This window comes from Lactuca sativa, chromosome 2 (assembly GCF_002870075.4).
Source record: "Lactuca sativa cultivar Salinas chromosome 2, Lsat_Salinas_v11, whole genome shotgun sequence".
NCBI lineage: Eukaryota > Viridiplantae > Streptophyta > Magnoliopsida > Asterales > Asteraceae > Lactuca > Lactuca sativa.
Genome location: NC_056624.2, coordinates 100,430,221 through 100,457,046, shown reverse-complemented (window position 1 = coordinate 100,457,046; position 26,826 = coordinate 100,430,221). Strand labels below are relative to the sequence as shown.

The 26,826-nt window shown below is 37.9% G+C and overlaps 1 protein-coding gene and 2 long non-coding RNA genes across 7 annotated transcripts; 1 reads left to right on the top strand and 2 right to left on the bottom strand.

Moving 5' to 3' along the window:
- Window positions 1-5,106: 5,106 nt before the first annotated feature.
- On the bottom strand, window positions 5,107-6,651 carry LOC111894175 (uncharacterized). 5 transcript variants are annotated; one of them, XR_008230211.1, is made up of 4 exons: window positions 6,514-6,651; window positions 5,805-6,244; window positions 5,487-5,736; window positions 5,107-5,389 (listed from the first exon to the last, which is right to left on the bottom strand). It is a non-coding gene; the product is annotated as an uncharacterized LOC111894175 (long non-coding RNA). The 5 variants fall into 5 exon arrangements; XR_008230210.1 differs by having other exon boundaries at window positions 5,805-6,352; window positions 6,514-6,650; XR_006188037.2 differs by lacking the exon at window positions 6,514-6,651 and having other exon boundaries at window positions 5,805-5,922; window positions 6,007-6,380.
- A 231-nt stretch (window positions 6,652-6,882) lies between these two features.
- Window positions 6,883-7,421, top strand: LOC122196454 (uncharacterized). The gene is made up of 2 exons (XR_006188038.2): window positions 6,883-7,015; window positions 7,100-7,421. It is a non-coding gene; the product is annotated as an uncharacterized LOC122196454 (long non-coding RNA).
- A 15,911-nt stretch (window positions 7,422-23,332) lies between these two features.
- Window positions 23,333-25,056, bottom strand: LOC111894184 (aspartic proteinase nepenthesin-1). Its single transcript, XM_023890268.2, has one exon. The coding sequence runs from the start codon at window positions 24,876-24,878 to the stop codon at window positions 23,505-23,507; it is 1,374 nt and encodes a 457-aa protein (XP_023746036.1). The 5' UTR covers window positions 24,879-25,056; the 3' UTR covers window positions 23,333-23,504.
- Between the last annotated feature and the right edge of the window lie 1,770 nt (window positions 25,057-26,826).

Sequence of the window (26,826 nt, the reverse complement as noted above, 5' to 3'; positions counted from 1 at the left end):
TGCTTTACATAATTATTAGTTTTGATCAAAAATATGTTACCAGAAGGAAACTAAATGTACAGTAGTGCATACGAGGCGAAAAAAGTATTCAAGGCAATGGGTTCAGGGTATACTAAGATACATGCATGTGTCAACAATTGTATACTTTACAGAAACGAATACACAGACTTAGCAGCATGTCCTACTCGTGGTAAATCAAGATAGAAGGTCGATGAACAAAAAAAATAAAATTTACAACAATATTCCTGCAAAAGTTTTGTGGTACTTTCCAATTATTCCGGGCTTAAAGCGTCTTTTTCAGTATAAGACTACTGCAAAAGATTTAACATGGCACACAATAGAAAGAAAGGTGGATATTGGCGTTTTAAGTCACCCAACTGATTCACCAGCATGGGCTGCCATTGATGACAAATATCCTGATTTTGCTAGCGAACCAAGAAATTTGCGGCTAGGCATTTCGGCTGACGGGGTCGATGTGAACAGAGGAAATAGGAATCATAGTGTTTGGCCTGTTTTAACGGTCATTTACAACCTTCCACCATGGTTATGTATGAAGAGAAAGTTCATCATGCTTTCGTTATTGATTTCGGGAACACCAGGAAACGATATTGATGTGTTCCTAGCACCTTTTATTGATGATCTGCAATTATTATTTGATATTTGAGTTGAAAAACATACGATGCATATGCACAAGAGCACTTTAAACTACGTGCAGTTGTGTTATGGACTATTAATGATTATCCTGCTCTAGGTACATTAAGTGGTTTGCCCATACAACGGTTTTCAAGGTTATGTTGTTTGTGGCGAAGAGACACACTACATTAGACTCCCTGAATCGAATAAGCAGAGTTATGCTGGTCATAGAAGATTTCTACCGTATGATCACCCGTTCAGAAGACAAAAGAAGGCATTCAATGGACAACAAGAGTTCTCACCCTCTCCAAATCCTATGAATGGAGAGGAAATATATAACAGGGTGAAATTTATAATTAATAAATGGGGAAAAGTTAATAAGGGCAAGGAGGCAGAAATCCAACAATCTACAAGTGGAAAAGGTGGGAAGATTAATAAAAAAAGAGAAAATCACACCAAGTGGGTACTTCAGATGTGGGCCAGCAAAATAATACATACTGGAAGAAATTCAATATATGGTATAAACAACTAAGGTATTGGCCCGACAATTTGGTTCCACGTTGTATAGATTTTATGCATTTGGAAAAGAACGTGGGCGAGAGTTTAATAGGAACTGTGTTGAACGTTCTCGAGAAGACGAAATATGGTTATAAAGCTCGATTGGATTTGGTTCATTATGGTTTAAAACCAGAGTTGCATCCTCAGATATAAGGGAACAACACAACACTTCCCGCAGTAGGTTGTACATTGACAAAAGAGGAAAAAGACAAATTCAGCGAGACTTTATACAATTTAAGGGTTCCTCAAGGGTATTGTTCTAATTTTTCTAGTTTGGTGAGTCTAAAGGATAGGAAGTTGATCGAACTAAAATCACATGACTATCACATGCTCATGCAACAATTTTTGCCCATAGCAATTCGATCTATTATGCATCCACCCGCCAGAGTTGCTATTACAAGGTTTTGTTTCTTTTTTCAAAATCAATATGTAGCAAAGAAATCATAGTGGATAAGGTTGATAAGTTGCAAGAGGAGTTATGTGTAACCTTATGTCTTCTTGAGAAACACTTTCCACCATCATTTTTTGATGTGATGATTCATTTAACCGTTCATCTAACTAGATAGTAAAATTATGCGGTCCAATATTCTTTAGATGGATGTACCCGTTTGAAAGGTTTATGAAGGTTATTAAGGGGCACGTGCGAAACAAAAATAGACCAGAAGGATGCATTGCAGAAGAGAATGTTGCAGAAGAGACAATTGAGTTTTTTAGTCAATTCCTTAAAAAGATGGATACTGTTGGTATTCCACCTGACAATCATAACAAATGTGGAATTCATAAAGGTGTAGATATTAGCTCTATTACAGACAATACTCCTCTATCAGCTGCTAAATCGGTAGAAGTTTCTGCAGAACTATTCACCAAAGCACATTTCTTTGTATTGCAAAATACATCTGAAGTACTCCCGTATATCAAGTAAGGTTTTTTACATGTATGTTTTTTTGTTATAATATTAACATTAACATATTGACAGATGACATATGGAATTTTTGGAACATCTACGCCCTACTAAACGAAAGGCACATCTAGAACAAGAGCATAGTAAAACATTTGGTCATTGGTTACAAAAGGAGATATATTCTTTTCAAATATGTTGTGTTCTTTGTTATTTTTGTCTTGATTTCTTAAATTCATAATCTAGTTACAATTCAGGTAGAGAGAGAGTTAGGGGCCTGTAGAGAAAGTATAACAGAGACAATGAGATGAATTTCACATGGACCCAATAAGAGCATTATTAAATATGATGTATATGCTATTAATGGATATACTTTTCATACAAATCTCGTGAAGGTAAAGTTTACCAAAACAGTGGGGTTAGTTTTGTTGCAACTGACACACACATCAGTAAAGAAGTTGTAACATATGCCAAAAACACTTATTATGGTGTTTTACAAGAGATATGGGTACTAGATTATCATTTTAAAAGAACTCCAATTTTCATGTGTGACTGGGTTGACAATAGAAATGGGGTAAAAAGGGATAAATTGGGGTACACAGTAGTTAAACTAAAAAGATTAGGCCATAAAGGTGATCCATTCATATTGGCCTCACAAGCACAACAAGTATTTTACGTCACAGACCCACTCGATCAAAAAATGTCTATTGTGTTCAGGAAACCTCCTAAAAATTACAGAGATACATATGAAGATGTAGATGAAGAATTTAGTACTATTGTTCCTTATAATGATAACATATTGCCACGTGTAGACACACTTGACTTGCAGAAGGAAAATGATTATTTTCGTACTAATTGTCAAGGTATTCTTATACGTACGGTACGGGTTTCTTAATGTCATGAATTACATTTGTAGCGATAATATTTTTCCTTCTTTTAACACTTAATGATATTTATTTTTTGTTTGTAGAAGGGAAATGCCAAAACTTTAGCATATCGTTATGTGGAGAATAAGAAAATGACAAAAAATGACGATGTACTTTACTTAATATCTTTTTACCATATTATACCATTAAACTATTTTGGTGTAATATTGTTATAACTCAAATATATTTTTTTTCGGTTTTTACTGTTATATTGTTACACATGTTATAACATAAACTGCATGTAATATCAATGTACATTTGTTATGCAATGTTAAACAAGTTATGTTGTATTCATTTCATTTATTTATCATAATATTTTGTTAAAATAAGTTGCATTCTTTTCATTTTTAATGGTGTATTATCTGGTGCAATTAAAAGAATAGATGACAAAAAGGCCAATTTGGTCCTTTCTTATAACTCTTATTCAATACGACACTATTTTTCTTTTATGACTATATTTACATATAGACACATATAATAGCTGTAAACGTAACTAAATGATACCTACACACACTATTTGTTTCTTTTTAAAGCCAATTCATAATATTTTGACACACAATATAAAAGGTACATGACCATAAGTAACATATTCAATGAACGACCCCTAATTATAACGATAAGACATTATTTTTCTTTTATGACTATATTTACATATATACACATATAATAACTGTAAACGTAACTAAATGCTACATACACACACAATATTTGTTTATTCTTAAAGCCAATTCATAATATTTTGACACACATAATAAAAGATACATGACCATAAGTAACATATTCAATGAACTACCCCTAATTATAACGATAAGACATTATTTTTCTTTCATGACTATATTTACATATAGACACATATAATAGCTGTAAACGTAACTAAATGCTACATACACACACAATATTTGTTTATTCTTAAAGCCAATTCATGATATTTTGACACACATAATAAAAGGTACATGACCATAAGTAACCAATACTAACTTCTTTTAGTTTCTTGCGTAAACTAAATACAACTAGTACAGAACTGCCCTATGGACACACATATATTTAGTGTGACCATATGTATCACATTTTAGTTACTTTGTCTGTTTTATGGCTAAAAAGGCACCGGGTTATAGACACACATACAACTAACTCATGTCACAATACGTTTATTTACTGTCTCACATAAAAAAGTATGACAATCTTAATCGATACTTGTGGCTGATTGTGACCTATGATCTCGGTGTTCGAGTGTGACTAATATTTGTCACATTTGGTATAATTAAGTGTAGTAAAAGTGTTGATTGTCTATATAATGACCACACAATCTAATTTAAATGTATCCAAAAACAGTCTCTAAATTTTTTTAGTGACCTTTGGCTACACTTTTAATAAAAAGTGTCACAGGCCGTTTCTCGGAAAGTGTGACCGTAGGTCCTTTTTGTACTAGTGTTTACCTAAACCTCTGTATGTTGTAGACCTATTGCAAAAACAAACTGATGCAAATGAACATGATACAAAACTGTGTGATAAAGCAGCAGTGTAATGTTCAATTGCTTCTATGTGTTTTCCTGATTTATATGCATTTCCAGCTTTCTGCATATAAGTTATGATTCCAAACTTACAAAGATTACAAATTATTTGTATATTGTTTACTACTAAACATACATTGTAAGACAGAAGCTCATGTATTGTATCAGATAAAGGTATTATACAGCTTGAATTCTCTTGTTTTTTGATAAATTCTAGAGAATCATCTAGCTTTCCTAAATAAAAATATGATTTAACAATCAAGTTTGATGCTTCATCAAAAGTGATCGATTCACACATCTGAATCACCTCTTCATACTGTGAATATTTTTTTTTAAAGATTTTATCCATTTGGAAAAGTAAGCAATATTAACTATATTTATTTATTAAAAAGAAAAAAATGATCTAAAGCTATATTTGAACCTGATGGGGCAGCATATTCATTTATAGTAAAAAACTAATCTTGACATCTTTCTGAAGTTCATAAACAGTGAAGCACATGAAAACTTCTTGAAAGAACCCAAATATCCCAGAAATGAATGTAAGATCACAGGAATTCCCAAAATACCTTTTAGTAAGTCAAGAAAAAAGTATGATAATAGTTGAAATTACTACATAATATGATTAAAATCTTGACATAAAAGAGTAAGATTTGTACCTTAAATTTGGTGGATTCAACTAACTGGAAAACCAAAACATCTCCTTCCAGCAATTTATGTACAATTGCAAAGTTCATCCATCCTGCACTAAGTCCAGTTTTATGAGCAATATATTTAAAATTATATTATTGTCCATTTTCATCTTCAATCACCATTAAGGTTTTTTGTTTTGGTAGATATGATCTGCATAAAGGACCTGGAAGACCCTGCAAACATGGGTTTATGGAAATTTGTTAGATTCTAATTATGGATTTCAAAAAAAAAAAAATTTCACGGGTTATATAGTGAAATTAGTCAAATTACCATCCAAAAACAACTAACAACACGTGTCTTGAGCATGATTTTTTTTAAAGCTAGGATGATCAGATCTAAGGCTTGATTGAAGCTCCCTGCTCGAATCATAGTTGGTGAGATTTGGATCGTGGCGGCGTTGCTACAGAAGTGGTGGTTTCCAGCAACTCATTTGGTATCAGGGTTTCTTTTGGTTTTGTGGGAAATAAGATGTATGAACTTCTATGGAACGTGTTATGGTCTTTAAAATTGCATCCCCTTCCTGTTTCATAAATTAAAATCAAAATTTTCTTCTAATCATTATAGAGGTAAATAGAAATGAAATCTCACCTAAACATTAGGACTCATTGAAACTTCAACGTACACATCATCGGTTCTTATTTTGACGTTACAACCTAATTGTGGAGTTAACCGGAAGGAGGGAGTAGAATGAAACTGATTGTTTAGACTGTTCAGTTTAGAATGATTGGAGGACAGAGTAGATGAAGGGCAAACAATTTATAACTAAATTGTGGAAAAGAAGAAAATTTACCTCCAATATCTTTAGGCTGTGGTGGAGGCGGTGTCACCAGAGATTGCGGTGGCTGAAATCGAAGAAGAAGGGTGTAAGTTGGCAGATAGCATGGACGGCAGGGGTGTACTCTGTCTGAAACGTTAGCTGAAGCCAAAATTGAACCCTAATCTCTGGTTGCTCGAGGATGTTGTCCAACGGTGAGGGAAGATGTAGTGACTGAGTGGTGGAAGAATCAGAAGTGAAAAGCTTTTAACTCCTGTAGTAACCCGATATCGTATGATTAGAAGGAATGAAGCAGTGGCATGCACACTAATCCTATTCTTATTGGTTAAATTGGTGGTGAAATCACACATATAACACCTTCCTGTTACATATCAATCAAAGCACGTGGATACCATTTCTTAAAGGATAAAGTAAAAAATAAATAAATTAAAAGAAAACCACCGAAGAATAATAGTAAAAAAAAGCAAAAAGTATTGGTACAATAGACACAAAGTACTGTTGCCGGTAATCCTAGCTACTCACCGTCTCATTTCCCTCTCCATCAATGACACTGCTCCTCATTTTCCTTCGTCGACGATGATTGAAGATTCTCCAGATCTATATACTCATGGTCACTCATTCGCCTTCCGATAGTAGCTTTACAAGAGATCTTCCTGTTGTCGAGCCTTGAGCAATCGATGCCAAATCCTCCATCTCTGCCTCACGTTCTCTCATCCACATCGACAATCAATTCCCGTCTCATATCCGAAGACTGATTCACATCTCTGCATTTTATGCGACAATCGATTGATTGATCTATTATCGATCTCGATTTCACGATTTGCCCTAATCCACCTCCCTCTGATTGAATGAAAGTATGAAACCCCACCGTGGTTTCTCTATTGATCTGATAGATATGAAAACGACCTTCCAACCACATTTATAGTTCACTTCGTTTTATCTCAATTGAACATATCTAAAGAAAGGAAGTTAAACTGAAAGTCATATGGAGGCACTCTCAGTATATCAATACATAACACAAAGTGTAAGCCCTTTTGTTTATTAAAATTTATGATACATCTTAAACTGAAGCTGTTTATGCTAATTGTAATGTAAATTGCTCTTGAAGGGTGCAAGTCCAGATGTGGTAACCTACACTACACTTATGAAGGATTTTCTAAGGGCAAAGGAGTTCGACAAGGTGCAAAAACAATCACATACTTCATCATCATTGAATTTGGCATCTATTTCTTTACTTTTCTAGTCCTTTAGGTTGTGTTTGTTACACGTGTAGTTGGAATTGGATAAATGCTTGGTAGGTGAATTCCAAGTACTTGTAATATATGGGGATATGGAGTCTGCTAGATGTTTAGCGGATAGGAAAGCCATAGAGTTGCTTCAAACTGAAAACATTGTTCTTCAATGTGGACATTAGTTATTTTTAAGCCTTATTCCCTATGATTCAACCGATAATGGGACTTGATTCAACCGATAATGGGACTTGTCTCTTGTCTGGAATTCTTCAAACCCTGATCAAGTACTGATTTATTGTATACAAAATTTGCTTCAATGATATATATGTTCATTCATCTTCTACGTATCAGATATCTTGTTCTTTTAATGTATAACTGAATTGATTTTGATTAGTTTTGTAAGTGTAATATTAACCTCTCCTTTTAATTATGGATCCTTTAAATAGTAGAAATCATCAAAATTGATAAGTTATGTACAGATTACAACATGTGGTAAATGTTCCTTATTTGATCACATTAATGAACATCTCAGTAGGTATTACTATAATTAAAGTAAATGGATTAAGCATTAGTAAGAATCCAAAGAGTCCATATGCATGTGGTACATGGTCACCCACCTTTCAAAAATGTAAAAGGATTTACTGATAATTTGTAGAAACTTAAAACTAATATATAAATAAAATTGAATAATGCTGGAAACATAAAACCAACTAGTGAAAGATATTTTGGACACATGGATGATAGTAAATTAAACTAGTTTAGGTTATAGATGAAAGTCTTTTTGAGCTACATGTAAATCACATGTGATTTACATGTGAATTACATATGAATCATGTCTATATACAAACATGCATTTTGTGTGAGTGCTCTTCGTTAATTATTATTATTTTTTTTATATTTTCTTGTGAATTTCACATTTCAATATTTAAAAATACAATATCATATGAATGAGAGAGATTTATGAACGATATAATTACATGTGAATTGCATATTTGAATGTAACATCCAAAAATTTCAAACCAACTTAAACTTTTAAAAACATGCCAAGTTCATCAAAACATTACAACTTTGTTTTCAAAATATTAATTATTAGAGTTTTTCCCAGAAACATAACACAATAGGAGGAGATGTACGATCATGCATTGGCCTTGCCTCGATCCCCTGATGCACCTGAAACAATAAACTGAAATTGTAAGCCCGAAAGCTTAGTGAGTTACCCCCAAAATACCGATACACATACAGTCCACATAGCAATATCAACATTAACATATCATATCATATCAAAACAGAACAACATGCACCGGGTCAACAACTTTATAAGCTGGACTACCCCTGGGCCCTCAGTACGAGTCTGGAATGCCTACCGGGCCCTCAGCTCATATCTGGAATGTCATCGAGCCCTCAGTACGAGTCTGGAATGCTTACAGGGCCCTCAGCTCATATTTGAAATACTCCCAGGTTTGTTGGCTACCACACGTAGCAGTACAACCACAACCCACCCCACATAACATGTCGACATGTAACAGATAAATGCACATACATGTAATCAATCAGTATCATAGGCAGTCCTACCGACCTACCCGACTAGCATATCAACTGGCATACATTACTAACTCAACTCAACATATCAATAATTACTGGGATATCAAATCCAATAGGCCGGCCTTGGTGCCTTAGACCCCTTAGTATAGTGAGGATAACTCACCTCGTAGATGTCAGCTCGGTAAATAATCACAGCTCTCCGATCCCTTGTCAAAGACTCCACCACCTATTACCATAATACGAACATGCTCATAAGTCTCTGTCCTCACAGAGTACTCCATAACCCAACTAGTTAACCCTGATCAAGGTCAAAGTCCTTAGTCAAGGTCAACAGTCCATGTTGACCTTAACTCGTCGAGTACCCTCGGCTACTCGCCGAGCTCCTTGAAACCTTTACCCACTCGTCGAGTCACCGACTTGACTCGTTGAGTTCCCACGATTCTCGATTGAGGCCCTAAGGCCACCCGCTGAGTTCCTTTCTCGTAACACGTCGATGCACACACATTCCTAACTTGGGGAAAACTCATCCAACTCGCCGAGTTGTTCATGCAACTCGTCGAGTCTATGGCGATCTTCATCGGACTCGCCGAGTTGTTCTTCCAACTCGTCGGGTTCACGGCTACATTCATACGACTCGCCGAGTCGTCCTTGTGACCCGCCGAGTTCCTTCAGTCCTTAAGCCATACAAACCCATTTTAAGCCATGTAACGACTCCAAACCACAGATCCAAGCTTCTAGGGCATGCCTTTCACGTAAAGTTGCAAACTTTACGTGCTTGCATGGCTAAAAAGGTTCTTAATGCCCAAAACTAAGCTCTTAATGGGTTTCATGCACAAGGGAGGCCTTATTTACATCCAAGACTGGGACTTTATGGATCTAGAACTCAGGAATGGTCCATATCTGAAGTTACAACTTCAGATCTAGCTTATGTTTTGCAATATCACCTCACTTACACCTTAAAAACCCTAGAATTCCACTATATGAGATCTAGAAGGGAAAAGGGATAAAGGTGTCGACTAGGTACCTTCTATGAGTGCTAACTGAGGTAGATTTCGGATTCCACTCCTCTGTTGCTTCTAACCCTTTGATTCTCCAAGCTCTTCCTTCCACAACGTCCTCATTTCAAGCTTTCAAGGCACAAATGACACAAAATACACGGTTAGGGTTTCCTTTTGAGCTCTAAATGACTGTAAGGAGGCCAAATGGGGACTAAGCCTCCTTAATTAGAGTGCAGGACCCGATACTTAGGGTTTCTTCTGCTAGCTCCTACTCATCGAGTCCCTTTATGGACTCGATGAGTAGATCACTAATTCTGCGATCCTGCGTTGACACTACTCGACGAGTAGGGCATCATTACTCGTCAAGTAGGGCTTAAAACTTAAGAAATTCTTTATTTAATACCTGGGAAATCGGGGCGTTACATTGAATCTATATGAATTTTTGTGAGTGAAAATGAAACGACCCAAAAATACCACCCAAAAATTTCGATTTTTATTATAACAAAACCCACGAGACTGAGTATCACATAATAAAACCATATGCTGCGTGTTTCAAAAACCATAATAAAATACTGTGAGAAACACTGTGTCACAACTGTATCCAAACATATCAAGAAAACTGAATCAACTCCCAGGACCAAACTGAAGCTGTGGTGTGTGCGATGTCATCATCTCGAGCTCTTCCCTTTGCTTGCGGAAGTACCTGAAACCAAAACTGAAACTGTAAGCACGAAGCTTAGTGAGCTCCCCCAAACTACCACATACCACACAACAACATATAAAGCACATACTGGGCCTTGCCCACTGCATCGGACCGAAGTCCGGGCTAACTGGGGCCTTCCCCCTACATCGGACCGAAGTCCGAAGCTGACTGGGACCTCCGTCCCCAACATCAGACCGAAGTCCGAAGCTGACTGGGACCTCTATCCCTTACATCGGACCGAAGTCCGAAGCTGACTGAACATAGCATAAACATATCAACTAGCATAAACACATAAATCCTGTCTGAGCCACAGAGGCGTCAAACATAATAGCTACTGCATTAGACCGAAGTCCAGAAAGTACGGCTAACTGAACGGGCCAGCATTGGCCTTAGACCCGTTCCTACTGAAGGGAAACTCACCTCGTGAACTGGCTGCTGTGTGAATGGCTCTGGAAGCTAACTGCTGCTGCTCCGGTATCTCCCCGGCTATAAATCCATAAACACACTCAATCAAATGCTAATCACCGCACTGGGGTAAAATGACTCTTTTACCCTTGGTTAAAGTCAACTCTCTTGGTCAAAGTCAACCCACAGTTGACCTGACTCGCCGAGTTGGGCCGCCAACTCGCCGAGTCTCTAGTCTCACTTCTCAATCCTACTCGTGGCTACTCGTCGAGTATGGCATCGACTCGACGAGTACCCTCTCGATCCAAGAACTCAGACAATCTGTATCCGACTCGCCGAGTCATATGAACCACTCGACGAGTTGTTCTTGAGCTAAGAAGATTGCCTTGGACTTGCCGAGTTGTACGAACAACTTGTCGAGTCCCTCCATTATTGAGTCTGCCCTCTAACTCACTGAGTCCACTCTACTACTCACAGGCTCCCACTCGACATCACTCAAAAGGGGAAAAACGGGACTCGCGACTTGACTCGCCGAGTCGTTCTTCCGACTCGCCGAGTCACATCCATGCAACTACTCTAAACTCGATTCTGCTTTAATCCAGCGTCTAAAACTTATAGATCTGGGCTTCCTTAGTTCGATTAGCAAGTAAAGATTCTATCTTTACGTGCCCATAAGCGTCCAAGAAGATAATAAGGCTCAAAAAGCATAATAAAGGCTAGATCTAGGGTTCTTATGCAAAGCATCTTCAAAAAGGAAATAGATCCAGGCTCTACAACTCCTAAATGAACAGATCTAGGGATATCTCGACCTATTAAGGCATCCATACAACTATAAGGTTTGGAAAATACATCAAACTAGCCCTAGAAGTGTTCTAATGGAGGTCTAAAGCATAAAACAGAAGGAATCCGAGAAATACCTTAATGAAATATGATTTTGCCCTTGGATCTTTGCTCTACACCTCTTCTCTTTGTTCCTTTCTTCTTCTTCTTCTTCAAGCCTTCAAAATCCACACAAAAACACTTAAAACAATCAAGGGATGGATTAGGGTTTTCTCACAGCTCTTTGAGGGTGAAGGAGGCGAGTTTGGGGCACATAACATTGCTTAAATAGTGAGAAACCCGGGGATTTAGGGTTTCTTCCTGGCAGGCAGACTCGCCGAGTCCCGAATATGGACTCGCCGAGTCGCCGACTAACACGTGCTCGAAAACTCGACCCTACTCGACGAGTCAGGCCATAGACTCGCCGAGTCCCTCAATAAAACTTCTAAATAAATGCCACGGAAGCAACATACCAGAGACGGGGCATTACAATTCTCCCCCACTTGTCTCAGACTTTGTCCTCGAAGTCTGCTACGGGTGAATCTGCAAATAACTCCGGGTAGTGCTCTCTCATTTCTTCCTCAGCCTCCCACGTCCACTCAGACCCCTTCCGGTGCTGCCACTGCACCTTTACTAACTGAATTGCCTTGTTCCTCAAGGTCTTCGTCTTCCAGTCCAGAATCGTGACTGGCCTCTCAATATAATTCAGGCTACTATCAACCTGAAGATCCTCCAATGGAACAACTGCTGACTCATCCACCAAACACTTCCTCAACTGAGACACATGGAAAGTGTTGTGGATCTGGCTAAGCTCTACAAGAAGATCCAACCGATAAGCAACCCGACCCACTCGGGCCAAAACCCTGAAAGGACCAATGAACCTGGGGCCCAGCTTGCCCCTCTTCCGAAACCTGATGACACCCTTCCAGGGTGAGACCTTCAGAAGGACCATATCGCCCACCTGGAACTCCAAGTCTGAACGCCTCCTGCCGGCGTAGCTCTTCTGCCGACCCTGCGCAGTCTGCAGTCTACTACGGACCTGCTGAATCAACTCAGTCGTCTTGAGCACCACCTCTGTGCTCCCAACGACTCGTTGACCGACCTCGCCCCAACAAATCGGGGTCCTACACTTCCTCCCATAAAGCATCTCAAAGGGAGGTCGATCAATGCTCGCATGATAACTGTTGTTATACGAAAATTCCGCTAACGGAAGATACATATCCCAACTGCCACCGAAGTCTAGAACACATGCCCTGAGCATGTCCTCGAGAGTCTGAATCGTCCTCTCGCTCTGCGCGTCCGTCTGAGGGTGGAAAGCGGTGCTGAAATGAAGACGAGTACCCATCTCGTCGTGAAACCACTTCCAGAATCTGGATGTAAAACGGACATCTCGGTCTGACACCACCGATACCGGCACTCCATGACGTGCCACGATCTCACGCACATAGATATCGGCTAACTTTTCTACCGATATACTCTCCTGGATCGGGATAAAATGAGCACTCTTCGTCAACCGATCCACTACTACCCATATCGAATCTACTCCTCGTGCGGTCCTGGGAAGCTTGGTGACAAAATCCATGGTGATGTCCTCCCATTTCCACACGGGAATGTCTAACGGCTGCATCTTGCCATGAGGCCTCTGGTGCTCCGCCTTGACCTTCCTGCAGGTCAGGCATCTCTCAACATACCAAGCGACATCCCGCTTCATGCAGGGCCACCAATAATCGGGTCGAAGATCTCTATACATCTTCGTCGCCCCTGGGTGGATAGAAAATCGAGACTTATGAGCCTCGTCCATCAACACCTGCCGTACTCCACCCCAGTACGGTACCCACACTCTCCCATGAAGCGTCAGCAATCCCCGACTGTCATAATCAAACAAAGCTACTCGGCCCACTATCCTTTCACACTTTTGCCTCTCCTCCTTGAGGCCCTCACCCTGAGCCTCCTTGATCCGCTCCAACGACGGAGTAATCACTGTCATCCTCAAACACAAATCTCTGATAGGGGCTGCCGACACTTTGCGGCTTAGGGCGTCGGCCACCACATTGGCCTTCCCTGGATGGTAAAGGATCTCACAATCATAATCCTTCAGCACATCCAACCACCTCCTCTGCCTCATGTTCAGACTCGGTTGATCCATAAGGTACCTCAAACTCTTGTGATCCGTGTAGATAGTACAACGGACCCCATAAAGATAATGCCTCCAAATCTTGAGGGCAAAGACAACCACCCCCAGCTCTAAATCATGGGTAGGATAGTTAGCCTCGTGAGGCTTCAACTTCCTCGAGGCGTAAGCTATCACATGACATCGCTGCATCAACACTGCTCCCATACCTGTGATTGAGGCATCACAGTAGACTACGAAGTCCTCTACTCCCTTTGGCAAGGTAAGGATCGGAGCCTCGCACAATCTCTGTCTGAGGGTCTCGAACGCTGCCTGCTGCTCAGGCCCCCAACGAAATACCACCGACTTCTTGGTCAGTCGGGTGAGCGGCACTGCTATCTTGGAGAAATCCTGAATGAACCTCCGGTAATACCCTGCCAACCCTAGGAAGCTCCGAATCTCGGATGGAGACTTCGGGACCTCCCACTGCATCACGGCCTCTATCTTGGCCGGATCCACCAAAATACCCTTCTGGTTGACGAGGTGACCAAGGAACTGCACCTCGCGCAACCAGAACTCACACTTGGAGAACTTTGCGAAAAGTTTCTCTCTCCTCAAAACTTCTAGCACCTCCCCAGGTGCTCCTCGTGCTACTCCTGCGTCTTGGAATACACCAAGATATCATCTATGAATACTATCACTGACCGATCCAGCATCGGCCTGCACACGCGATTCATGAGATCCATGAACGCAGCTGGGGCATTGGTGAGCCCAAATGGCATCACCACAAACTCATAATGACCATACCTAGTCCTGAAAGCAGTCTTCTGCACATCCTCATCCCTAACCCGCATCTGATGATACCCGGAGCGTAGATCGATCTTGGAGAACCAAGACGCTCCCTGAAGCTGGTCAAACAAATCATCTATCCTCGGAAGTGGGTAACGGTTCTTCACCGTTACCTTATTCAACTCCCGGTAATCTATACACATACGATGCGACCCATCCTTCTTCCTCACAAACAGGATCGGCGCTCCCCAAGGCGAACTGCTCGGCCGAATGAAACCCTTGTCTAGCAGCTCCTGCAGCTGCGTAGACAACTCCTGCATCTCAGGGGGAGCTAGGCGATACGGTGCCTTGGCTATCGGAGCCGCACCAGGAATCAGGTCGATCCTAAACTCAACCTGCCTCTCAGGAGGTATTCCCGGTAAATCCTCAGGAAATACATCCGGAAAGTCTCGCACTATCGGAACATCATCAACTGTCGTCTTGCCCTTCTCCCGGGCATCCAAGACATAAGCTACATAACCAGCGCAACCCTACTGAAAATAGCGCCTCGCCCTTGCGGCGGAACAAAAGGTCGGTTCGCGTTGTGGCCTCTCGCCCTGAATCACTAACTCTCCCCCACTGGGAGTGCGAACCCTCACTAGCTGAAGCTCACAATCAATCACCGCCCCATTGGGGCTTAGCCAATCCATGCCTACAATAACCTTATTCCCTCGCAGGGGAATAGGAACCAGGTCCACCGAAAACTGCTCGTCAAACAACTGAAGAGAACACCCTCTATGCACTCTGGCGACCCTCACGGTCCTGTCATCTGCTATCTCAACCTCTAGTGGACAATCCAGCTCCCCTGGAGCTCTGCTAAATCTCTTGCTAAGCGCAAGCGATACAAATGATCGGGTAGCCCCCGAATCGAATAATACCATAGCAGAAATGCCGTTCACGGAGAACGACCCTATATAAAACATACAATCATAAGCAATAATTAATCAATAATAATATAGAGATGAAGGGAAGATACATACCCGTCACCACATCAGGAGTCGCTCGCGCCTCCTCTGCTGTCATCTGAAACGCCCTACTCTTCGCCACTGGCGCCTCGGCTCGGCCCTGCTGGCCATCTGTAATCCTCAAAGTAGCAGGGGCAGGTGCAACCACCTTCCCTACTGCAGCTAAACTCGGACACTGGGACTTTTTATGTCCCCTCTGATTGCACTGAAAGCAAATCAGATCTGATGCTGCAACGGCAGTAGCAGGGGTCGTACAATCCTTGCTCAAATGCCCAGTCCGACCGCACTTGAAGCAGCCGGAACTCCCTGCCTTGCACACCCCATCGTGCATCCTCCCACACCTGCCACATCGACTGTGGCTCGGCTGAATCCTGGATCTGTGATCTGAAACCTTGGGCTTTTTGCCCGAACCTCCTGAACCCGAAACCGCCTCCGGTTTCCTCTTCTTCTCCATCTCGAGATCAATCTCCCTCTCTCGAGCCCTAGCAATCATGTCGTCCAACGTTTTACAGCTGTACCGGCTCACAAACTGGCGAATATCGCTCCGCAACATCTCATGATAACGGGCCTTCTTCATCTCCTCATCGGCTGCATATTGAGGAACAAGAAGAGCCCTCTCCCTGAACTTGGCGGTGATCTCCGCTATGGTCTCTGTAGTTTGGGTGAGGTCCTGAAACTCTCTGGCTAACTGCTGAACCTCAATAACTATTGCAAACTCCGCCCTGAACCTGGTAGAGAAATCAGCCTAGGTCATGGCATCCAATGCTGCATCATCTCCAATGGTATGTCCGACCTCCTCCCACCAATCCCGTGCCATGTCCTTCAGAAGACAGGATGCCAATCTGACCTTGTCCCCCTCGGGACACCTGCTAGTGCGGAACGCGTTGGCCACATCCGCCAACCATCTAGTACTCGCTATGGGGTCCCGCGCCCCGTGATAGTCTGGAGCTCCACATGCCCTGAACTCCCTGAATGTAAGTGTACGCGACCCCATCATGGCCGCCACCTCGGCACGGAAGGTGCCCAATCTCTCATCCATCAGCTCTAGGATACCCTCCTTGATCGAACTGAAGATCATAGGAGTCTGCTCTAAAATGATACGAGTAATCTCTGAAGAAAGAAACTCTCTGGCCTGCTCATCAATGCGCTCGTTCCCCGAGCCTGATCCTGATCCCTCCCCGGCACCTCCACTACCGGCTGCTGGCCTCGAACATAAAACCACCATTCTGAAACACATCATAGCAACATCAGAAAACTGAAATATCTCAAGGGATCATTGATACTACTACTAGCTTCCTGGTCTTGTCTCGGCCTTCCTTGATTCGAGTACGGATCCTCTGCTTTCAGTAGTACGGGCCCATTCTACCTTCCACATCTATCCGTACTTTCCTCAAGAACTGCCTTGACTCCACCAAGTCACTTCTACTACTACTGATCTCTGCTACTCTCATCCTAGGCTTGCCTTAGGGAAATCTCTGACTCCACTCAAACCAGTCCTCAGCTGCTGAAGGCCTCCTTGTAATGCTACTTAGCCGTCACCTGAATACCATCACATATGATGAGGCTCGGATAATCCTTCGAGTAAAAGGCTCGTCCCTACAACGGTTAGACTCAGACAAGAGCTGCGCAATAGGGCCAAATCCAATACTCTGAGATTATTCAACCCTGATCACATGTGACGTGGCGTATTCATCTAACGGCTAACTCTCATCACCAAGAGTTCTACAAAGCACGAAGCAAGCAGCATTCGGACACCGGAAACTACTCAAGCAAATCTACTCCCATAACGAGAAACTACACTAGCATACAATGCTAAGCTTGCGCTACCAGGCATAACCTAAACAGGCTATCCTACTGCTGTCTACTCAATACTAGCATGCAATTCTCATAAAGCTGTAACACATATAGCAGGCACATAAGGCATCCTCCTAGATCCTTAGTCCTATACTAGCATGCTGTTCTACTGAAACTGGAGCAATTAATCACAATAATAAAACTTGTATTGGTAATTTGGGAGTACTTACTTGAGCTCGGCTGATCGCATGCACCACACCCTTATCTTGTTTAAAAATTCTTTTCTTTCTAAGTGCTTTTCAAAATTTCATTCGAAAACATTTTTCTTTTTGAAAATCTTTTTATCTTTCCCTTAGTTTGAGTTCAGACGCACCCAGAGGTGTATCCGAATCCCTCAAACCAAGGCTCTGATACCAACTTGAAACGACCCAAAAATACCACCCAAAAATTTCGATTTTTATTATAACAAAACCCACGAGACTGAGTATCACATAATAAAACCATATGCTGCGTGTTTCAAAAACCATAATAAAATACTGTGAGAAAAACTGTGTCACAAATGTATCCAAACATATCAAGAAAACTGAATCAACTCCCAGGAAAAAACTGAAGCTGTGGTGTGTGCGATGCCATCATCCCGAGCTCTTCCCTTTGCTTGCGGAAGTACCTGAAACCAAAACTGAAACTGTAAGCACAAAGCTTAGTGAGCTCCCCCAAACTACCACATACCACACAACAACATATAAAGCACATACTGGGCCTTGCCCACTACATCGGACCGAAGTCCGGGCTAACTGGGGCCTTGCCCCCTACATTGGACCGAAGTCTGAAGCTGACTGGGACCTCCGTCCCTTACATCGGACCGAAGTCCGAAGCTGACTGGGACCTCTGTCCCCTACATCGGACCGAAGTCCGAAGCTGACTGAACATAGCATAAACATATCAACTAGCATAATCACATAAATCCTGTCTGAGCCACGGAGGCGTCAAACATACTAGCTACTGCATTAGATCGAAGTCCAGAAACTACGGCTAACTGAACGGGCCAGCATTGGCCTTAGACTCGTTCCTACTGAAGGGAAACTTACCTCGTGAACTGGCTGTTGTGTGAATGGCTCTGGAAGCTAACTGCTGCTGCTCCGGTATCTCCCCGGCTACAAATCCATAAACACACTCAATCAAATGCTAATCACCGCACTGGGGTAAAATGACTCTTTTACCCTTGGTCAAAGTCAACTCTCTCGGTCAAAGTCAACCCACAGTTGACCTGACTCGCCGAGTTGGGCCGCCAACTCGCCGAGTCTCTAGTCTCACTTCTCAACCCTACTCGTGGCTACTCGTCGAGTATGGCATTGACTCGACGAGTACCCTCTCGATCCAAGAACTCAGACAATCTGCATCCGACTCGTCGAGTCATATGAACAACTCGACGAGTTGTTCTTGAGCTAAGAAGATTGCCTTGGACTTGCCGAGTTGTATGAACAACTCGTCGAGTCCCTCTATTACTGAGTCTGCCCTCCAACTCACTGAGTCCACTCTACTACTCACAGGCTCCCACTCGACATCACTCAAAAGGGGAAAAACGGGACTCGCGACTTGACTCGCCGAGTCGTTCTTCCGACTCGCCGAGTCACATCCATGCAGCTACTCTAAACTCGATTCTGCTTGAATCCAGCGTCTAAAACTTATAGATCTGGGCTTCCTTAGTTCGATTAGCACGTAAATATTCTATCTTTACGTGCCCATAAGCGTCCAAGAAGATAATAAGGCTCAAAAAGCATAATAAAGGCTAGATCTAGGGTTCTTATGCAAAGCATCTTCAAAAAGGCAATAGATCCGGGCTCTACAACTCCTAAATGAACAGATCTAGGGATATCTCGACCTATTAAGGCATCCATACAACTATAAGGTTTGGAAAATACATCAAACTAGCCCTAGAAGTGTTCTAATGGAGGTCTAAAGCATAAAACAGAAGGAATCCGAGAAATACCTCAATGAGCTCTGATTTTGCCCTTGGATCTTTGCTCTACACCTCTTCTCTTTGTTCCTTTCTTCTTCTTCTTCTTCAAGCCTTCAAAATCCACACAAAAACACTTAAAACAATCAAGGGATGGATTAGGGTTTTCTCACAGCTCTCTGAGGGTGAAGGAGGCGAGTTTGGGGCACATAACATTACTTAAATAGTGAGCAACCTGGAGATTTAGGGTTTCTTCCTGGCAGGCAGACTCGCCGAGTCCCGAATATGGACTCGCCGAGTCGCCGACTAACACGTGCTCGAAAACTCGACCCTACTCGACGAGTCAGGCCATAGACTCGCCGAGTCCCTCAATAAAACTTCTAAATAAATGTCACGGAAGCAACATACCAGAGACGGGGCGTTACAGAAAAGTAATTAGGAAGAACTTGTGGAAAATATTGAAAATGTGAAAAGTGATAAATTGAGGAAAAGATGGAAATCTTGACACGGTGACATGAAAACATTTAGGAATTATGTAGCATTTTTTGTTTTTTTTTATACTTCACTTTGTATCAAATAAAATATTTGTACAATTGTATTTATAGACTAATAAAAACAAACATATATATATATATATATATATATATATATATATATATATATATATATATATATATATTTTTTAATTTTATACGAATATTATTATATATAAGAAATACGCATATATGCACTTTAAAAAAATATGCATATATATATATGCTTCTAAAATGACGATTTTTTTTTGGTTAAAAAAATTATAGTTCTTTTTAAATATTCCATTTTTTTTAATTTATTGATTTTTAAGAGTTTATTGTTTTTTAAAATATTGCAGTTTTAAAAGAAAATGTTTTTTTTTTGTTTTTTTCATAAAAAACTGCATTTAAAAAAAGAATATGTATTTTAAAAAAAAAATCATTTTTCTCTTCTGAAAGGGGCTTAGGGCATATCATCAAAGAAAAATTTGATTTATAGTGTTAATTTTTAGACATTTTTATTAATATTTCCAATATCACAAAAATTAAACATTAAATGAGATTGGTAAGATGACGATAATGCTCTTAATAAGTTAATTTAAATCTAACGTTCCATCTTTAATTCTCGGGTTTTCAAAAAACTATAAGTTTTCAACAGATCTTTTATATATATATATATATATATATATATATATATATATATATATATATATATATATATATATATATATATATATATATATATATATATATATATATATATATGTGTGTGTGTGTGTGTGTGTGTGTGTGAGAGAGAGAGAGATTTTTATGTTTATCATATATTATCTAACTTCTTTCAATTTTACTTTTATTATATTTTAAGGTATCATTTATATTAAAACGTAATATATCATTTATATATTAATCATATATTTGTTAACAGCAAAACCAAAACCAAAACCAAAAGGAAACCTACAAATTAATTTAGAAACGGAATTGAAAAAACCATAACATATAATCAAAAAATGCACACATAAGAACCATGATACCTGAACGAAAAAAATCAAGACCGATTGCAAATAGAACAGTTTGAAATACCACCGTCTAAGGTCCATCTAAACAAAGGGGAATATAGTAGGGGTGAGCGCGGTGCGGTTCGGTGCGGTTATTAGTTAAAACCTCACCACAAACCGCAAATGCGGTTAATCTATTTTCAAAACCGCTTGGTGCGGTTATTTTTGGGGTGCGGTTAGGCGTTTATTTTTGCGGTGCGGTTTTATTTTTTTTGTGTTACGGTTATTAACCGCATCGATTTAGTGCGGTTATTTTGTGTGGTTTTTAACTACAGTTTAGAGCTCAAACGGTTTTAAGAGTTCAAACATATTACTTGTAATAATTAAAAAAACCATAAGGTATAAGAAAATTAACTTAAATCACAAACAACTAATTCTTAAAAATGTCAAATTAATAGTAATTAACAATAAATATCTTAAAGTTGTCTAATTTCACAATTTTTCAAAGTTAAACATAACAAAAAAAACCAACACTTTTGTCTTCTAGTATTTATCCATATTTAATCCATAAAACCTGTCTCATTTTTAATATTTAATATATTAATAATTAATAAAAAAAAAATTGTATATAGTATATGCGGTGTGGTGCGGTTTTTTTTGCGGTTTTTGAAAACTAATAACCGCACCGCACTGCAAGTTTGCGGTTTTTTGAAAACAGAAAACCTCACCATCGGTTTTTATTGTGGTTGCGGTTTATGCAGTTAATTTTAGTTACGGTGCGGTTTTTTCTCATCCCTAGAATATAGTGACATTGATACTAAAGAAAGACCCGAGACCAATCCAAAATATAGAGTTGGGATAATAAATTTTTGTTTCATTTATTTGAACTTTAATACGTGATAATAATATATTATTCAAGTGACTGTGTTTTGATAACGTATAATATATGTTTTGAGAAATTTCATAAATTGTGAATTTTGGTTTGGCCAGATTATTGTATGATTACTGATTCTTTAAAAGGGTAGCACCAAAAACTAGATGGAATGTTTTTTCTTTTTGCTGTCGTTTTGACCTGACCCGAACCAATTTTAAACATGGTAGCTGCTAAATATACAACCCATAAACACCCTATTAGCATTTTCTACTAAATAAACACTCTATTAAATCTCAAAAGGTATGGAGCTCTGACACATTGTAAATTGTGTAGCAAAAACAATCCATGTATTGCATTTTTTAACATGCGTAGCCACCCCTATAATCCAACTTTTTAAAATGTCAATTCACACAATTTTACATTTAATTAATCTTTTTTAATTTTATTTCATTACAGTTTTCTTTATATTATTTTTCATCTTTAATTAAATTAAATGTCGTGTAGACCCGTTAAATAAATTTAAATTTTAATTAGATGTTTAAATATAATATTGCAATATATTAAGCAGTTTACTTATATTAGAAAATTAATTATGATATTTTATTCTTTTTAAAAAATTAATTATGATATATATATATATATATATATATATATATATATATATATATATATATATATATTACGACTTTCACAAATCACTTTTTGTTACTATACATCAAATAATAAATTTAAATTATATATACTAAAACTTAATCTTGAAAAATATGAATTTTATATTTTTTTATTCACATTTTTGTTATATATATATATATATATATATATATATATATATATATATATATATATATATATATATATATATATATATATATATATATATATATATATATAAAGTTATAAACATAAATAAATATTAAGAATGAAAAAAGACAAAATAGAGGAGAGGGGCGGTTAATCAAAGGAAAGAGTGGTACATCAACCTTTTTTTTTACATCTAATTAACTTTTTTTTTAGTTAATATTTTTTTAACATCATTCTAATAATAATATAATAACATCGTTCCAATAATATACATTATATATTCTTTTAATAAAATTATATTTGTTAAAAGCAAAAACAAAAAATATATATTAATTAAAAGTTAAAAAGTATGTTTTAGAAGATTGCGTTATTTATTTTTTAAAAACAAATATATATATATATATATATATATATATATATATATATATATATATATATATATATATATATATATATATATATATTAATGGATATTCATTAAAAGTTAAAAAGTATGTTTTAGAGATTAGGTTTTTTAAAAAAAATTATATTTATTAAAAACAAAAACAAAAAAAATATTAATTAATAGATATTAATTAAAAGTTAAAATGTAATTACTATTTATTTATTAGCTAATAATTACATTTGACTAATCGTAATAAAAAAAAAAGTAACCTTTTTAATCATTAAAAGGTGTTTTTTAAGTATAGGTTGTTTTTTTAGTATTTACCGGTGTTTATTTAGCCATTCTCTTAAACATTTGAACCTGTCTCGATCATGTAACTAATTAATATGCCCCGATCGGTCTCTGTTTGAGTGATTGGTGATTAAAAAAAGCATGAAACTCACATGTATATTTGAACTGCAAAATGATGTTCGTAGAAGATCATTTTGTAAGCAAATGTTGGTTTTTTCAAATCATAAATCTAAAAACATTAACATATTGAAAACCCATAAAACATGATTGTAGAACATGCAGCATACCGATCTAACCAAAACCTACAGCTGATCGCATTTAGTTGGAATGAATGACAAGGTCTCCTTCTCGAGATCATGAACCACCATCATATTCTGCTGTTGAATATTTCCAAATATCGAAATCCCACTTGAACCCCCCATCGCCAAACACGCTACTCCAGCATTTGTATCTCCGATCATGTAATTCTCCCCTGGCAAATCCAAACTCGCACCATCAAAATGAAACACTAGCTTCGGAATCTCGATCGACATCTCCCCTGAGCCATCATCTGAAGGTAACTCAAAACACAAATCCAAACCAGTCGAACCCGAGTTATCTACATTCAGGTTCGTTTGTGAAACAAACTCTTTCTTCACCATATTAAAAGCAGATTCTTCAAGATACGTAATGGTTGTACCCGAATCGATGATGACCCCACCGGTCCCATCTGAATTGATTGCGAAAGTCGATTTCTTGATAGGCAAATCAACGTTTCCGACAGAAATACCTTGGAGTGAAAGGTAGTAAAAGGATGGTTGTGATGGGTTTTTAATCAATGGAGTGGTGAAAACGCTATCATTTGCTATTTGGCTTTCTAAAGATCCCATTACGAGAGTACTTGATGGGTTTCCTGATGATGTATCATCATTAATGGAGGTTAAACAATAAGAAAATGTTGACTTTTTGAGCTGTGAAACTAAAGACAAAGGTCCCCTCCCTAACCCTACTAACCCAGCACCTTGATTGAACCCATTACCTTCGTTGTCTTCTCCACAACCAAACCCGACCGACGGCACGGACACCTTATCGAACATAAACGTCTCTGTTGCTAAAATCCCTTGCGTCGACGAGTAATCCCCGTAAGAATACAAGTACTCACAGCCATCTGATCCACAATCCGAAGTTGGTAACGCCTTGCATAAACTATTCGAACATGACACCTTAGAGAATGACGATGACTTCTTCGGATCAAAAACGGGTGTTGGTGCATCAAAACATTTGGTGCATGGCTTACATTGTGTCCAAATGAGGTCACTACCAGTATCCATAATGGCAGAGTACGTTTCTGGGGGAGTTCCGATGGCCAAATTCATCAAGAATTCTCCATTTCCAGCATGAACGGGTGACGTTACTTGTGAACTTGACTCAACCGATAAACTAGCCATCATGTTATTGATGAGTCTTTCTAACCGGAGGTTACCTCTCTTTACACCGAGTTGTAAGCGCTCAAACTTCGTCATATTTTTCCCGGAATCAACATGTGTGAGGGCCACCCTAAACGCGGCTTCATTCTGGTCAGTGACATGATTGTGCAGCACGCGCCTGGAGGTGGAAAGGGTTGGGGAAAGGAAAAGCAGTTGCAGACAGAAGATGGTGAATAGAAGGGAAGAAAATAAGAGACGTAAGGAAGCCATGAAAGAGGATAAGAATCTCTATACGCAATATATATGAATATGGAAGTTTGATCCAACAATTTCCCCTAGATTACGGTTGGGAAGGTGAAGGGGAAATGGTCTAAAGAGGAAGAATAGATCGCAGAATATATTGGAGAAAAAAGCTGGTAAAGATGGTTTGAACTTTGAACTTCAGTCATACAAGTAGGTGCGTTTATATATATATATATATATATATATATATATATATATATATATATATATATATATATATATATATATATATATATATATATATATATATATATATATATATATATATATATATATATATATATATCACCCAAAGCGGCACTAACGAATAATTTGTTGCGGCAATTATTTTCAATGAGTTAAAAATAAGATATGTTAGATATTTTCTTTTCATTTGTAAACATGTTATATTACAAAGGTAACAAAAAAAAAAGGTTGGTGAATAGTTTTGTTTAGGAAAATAATTTCCTTTCAGAAACTGTACCGGAAAAATGCAATATTCCAAAAAATGTACAAAGAAGCGGATGATAATTCTTTTGCCGAATAGTTTATTTTAGGTGATTAGTTTCCATTTAAAAAACAACAAATAGTTTTATGTTGGAAATCAGTTTCCTTTAAAAGCTTTTTGTTTTTTTATGTTAGGTGGATAGCTTCTTTTTGGATATACCTTCATTTAAGTTTATATAACACTAATGGTTTAAATTTAATATAGGCAATATAAATACCGTTTAAATTTAATATAGGCAAACATAAATACCATATGTTAAACAAAAGTAACATGCTAAATTTAGTACATTAGTGAATGTTTATATCAATAAATAAACTGCTTAGATCAATAAACCGAATAATGAAATAAGAATAAAAAATCAATCCAACTAAGGTACAAAATAAAAAAGATGTTGTCTTTTTGGTTAAAATAAAGATATGTTTGGGTTTGATTTAAAAATATAAATACACTATCATTTTTTTTTCAAAATCTATCTTACTATAACAAATATATGTAGAACCATATAAATCATCAAATAGGTATATTGTTATAAATAACATAAAAATATATTTTGTTACTGATGAATTATATATTTATACATGTTTTGATTTTGAATTTATGTTATAAAACAAATATATACATAACTATATGATTAAATAGACGATGCAAAGTTAAAATAGATAACCATTATTTTTTTAGTGAAGTGTTAGATATATATGAATTTTTATAAAATATCGAAATTTAATGTAACATAAATTCAAATATTGATTCTCATTTATTATTTAATATTAGCTAGATTCATATTTTGTTCTTTTTTGAATTTTAAAATTTCAAATAAAAACTCTTTGAATATAATTACTTGAAAGCATGTAAAATTGCAACAACTTTTGATTTCCTACTTTTCAAGTGCATAAAGCTTAAAATGTGTCTAAGTTGATGAAAGGTACACTTTACCCCTAAAGACATGACCCAAAAATTGACACAAAGTTATTGCCCCGGTACAAATAAACATCGAGCATTAAGGGTTTACACATAAGTTCCAAATATGACAATTTACATACAACATTGAAGGTACAAAAGAACAAAGCTGGTGCCCTTAAGTTCCAAATGTGACAATAAAGCCGCTTAGTAAGAGAGTCTCTCTTGACTAACATGCACCAGACAAAGGAAGGTAAACATTTTGTTATTAAAAGACAAACATTTCAACAAATATATATATATATATATATATATATATATATATATATATATATATATATATATATATATATATATATATATATGTATATATATAATCTTAATTTTTATTCTAGCACAAAAAGTGTTGATATATAAATAGTAACAAAAATATATTTACAGCTTTTGATACATAAATATTTTAAAACTTATTTGAGGTTGAAGAGTAGATAAAAATATCAAATAGTTGCATACATAAACACATGGCCACTC

Bases quoted from the DNA above. Each gene is read 5' to 3' on its own strand.
- LOC111894184 (XM_023890268.2), bottom strand. From the start codon at position 24,878: ATGGCTTCCTTACGTCTCTTATTTTCTTCCCTTCTATTCACCATCTTC.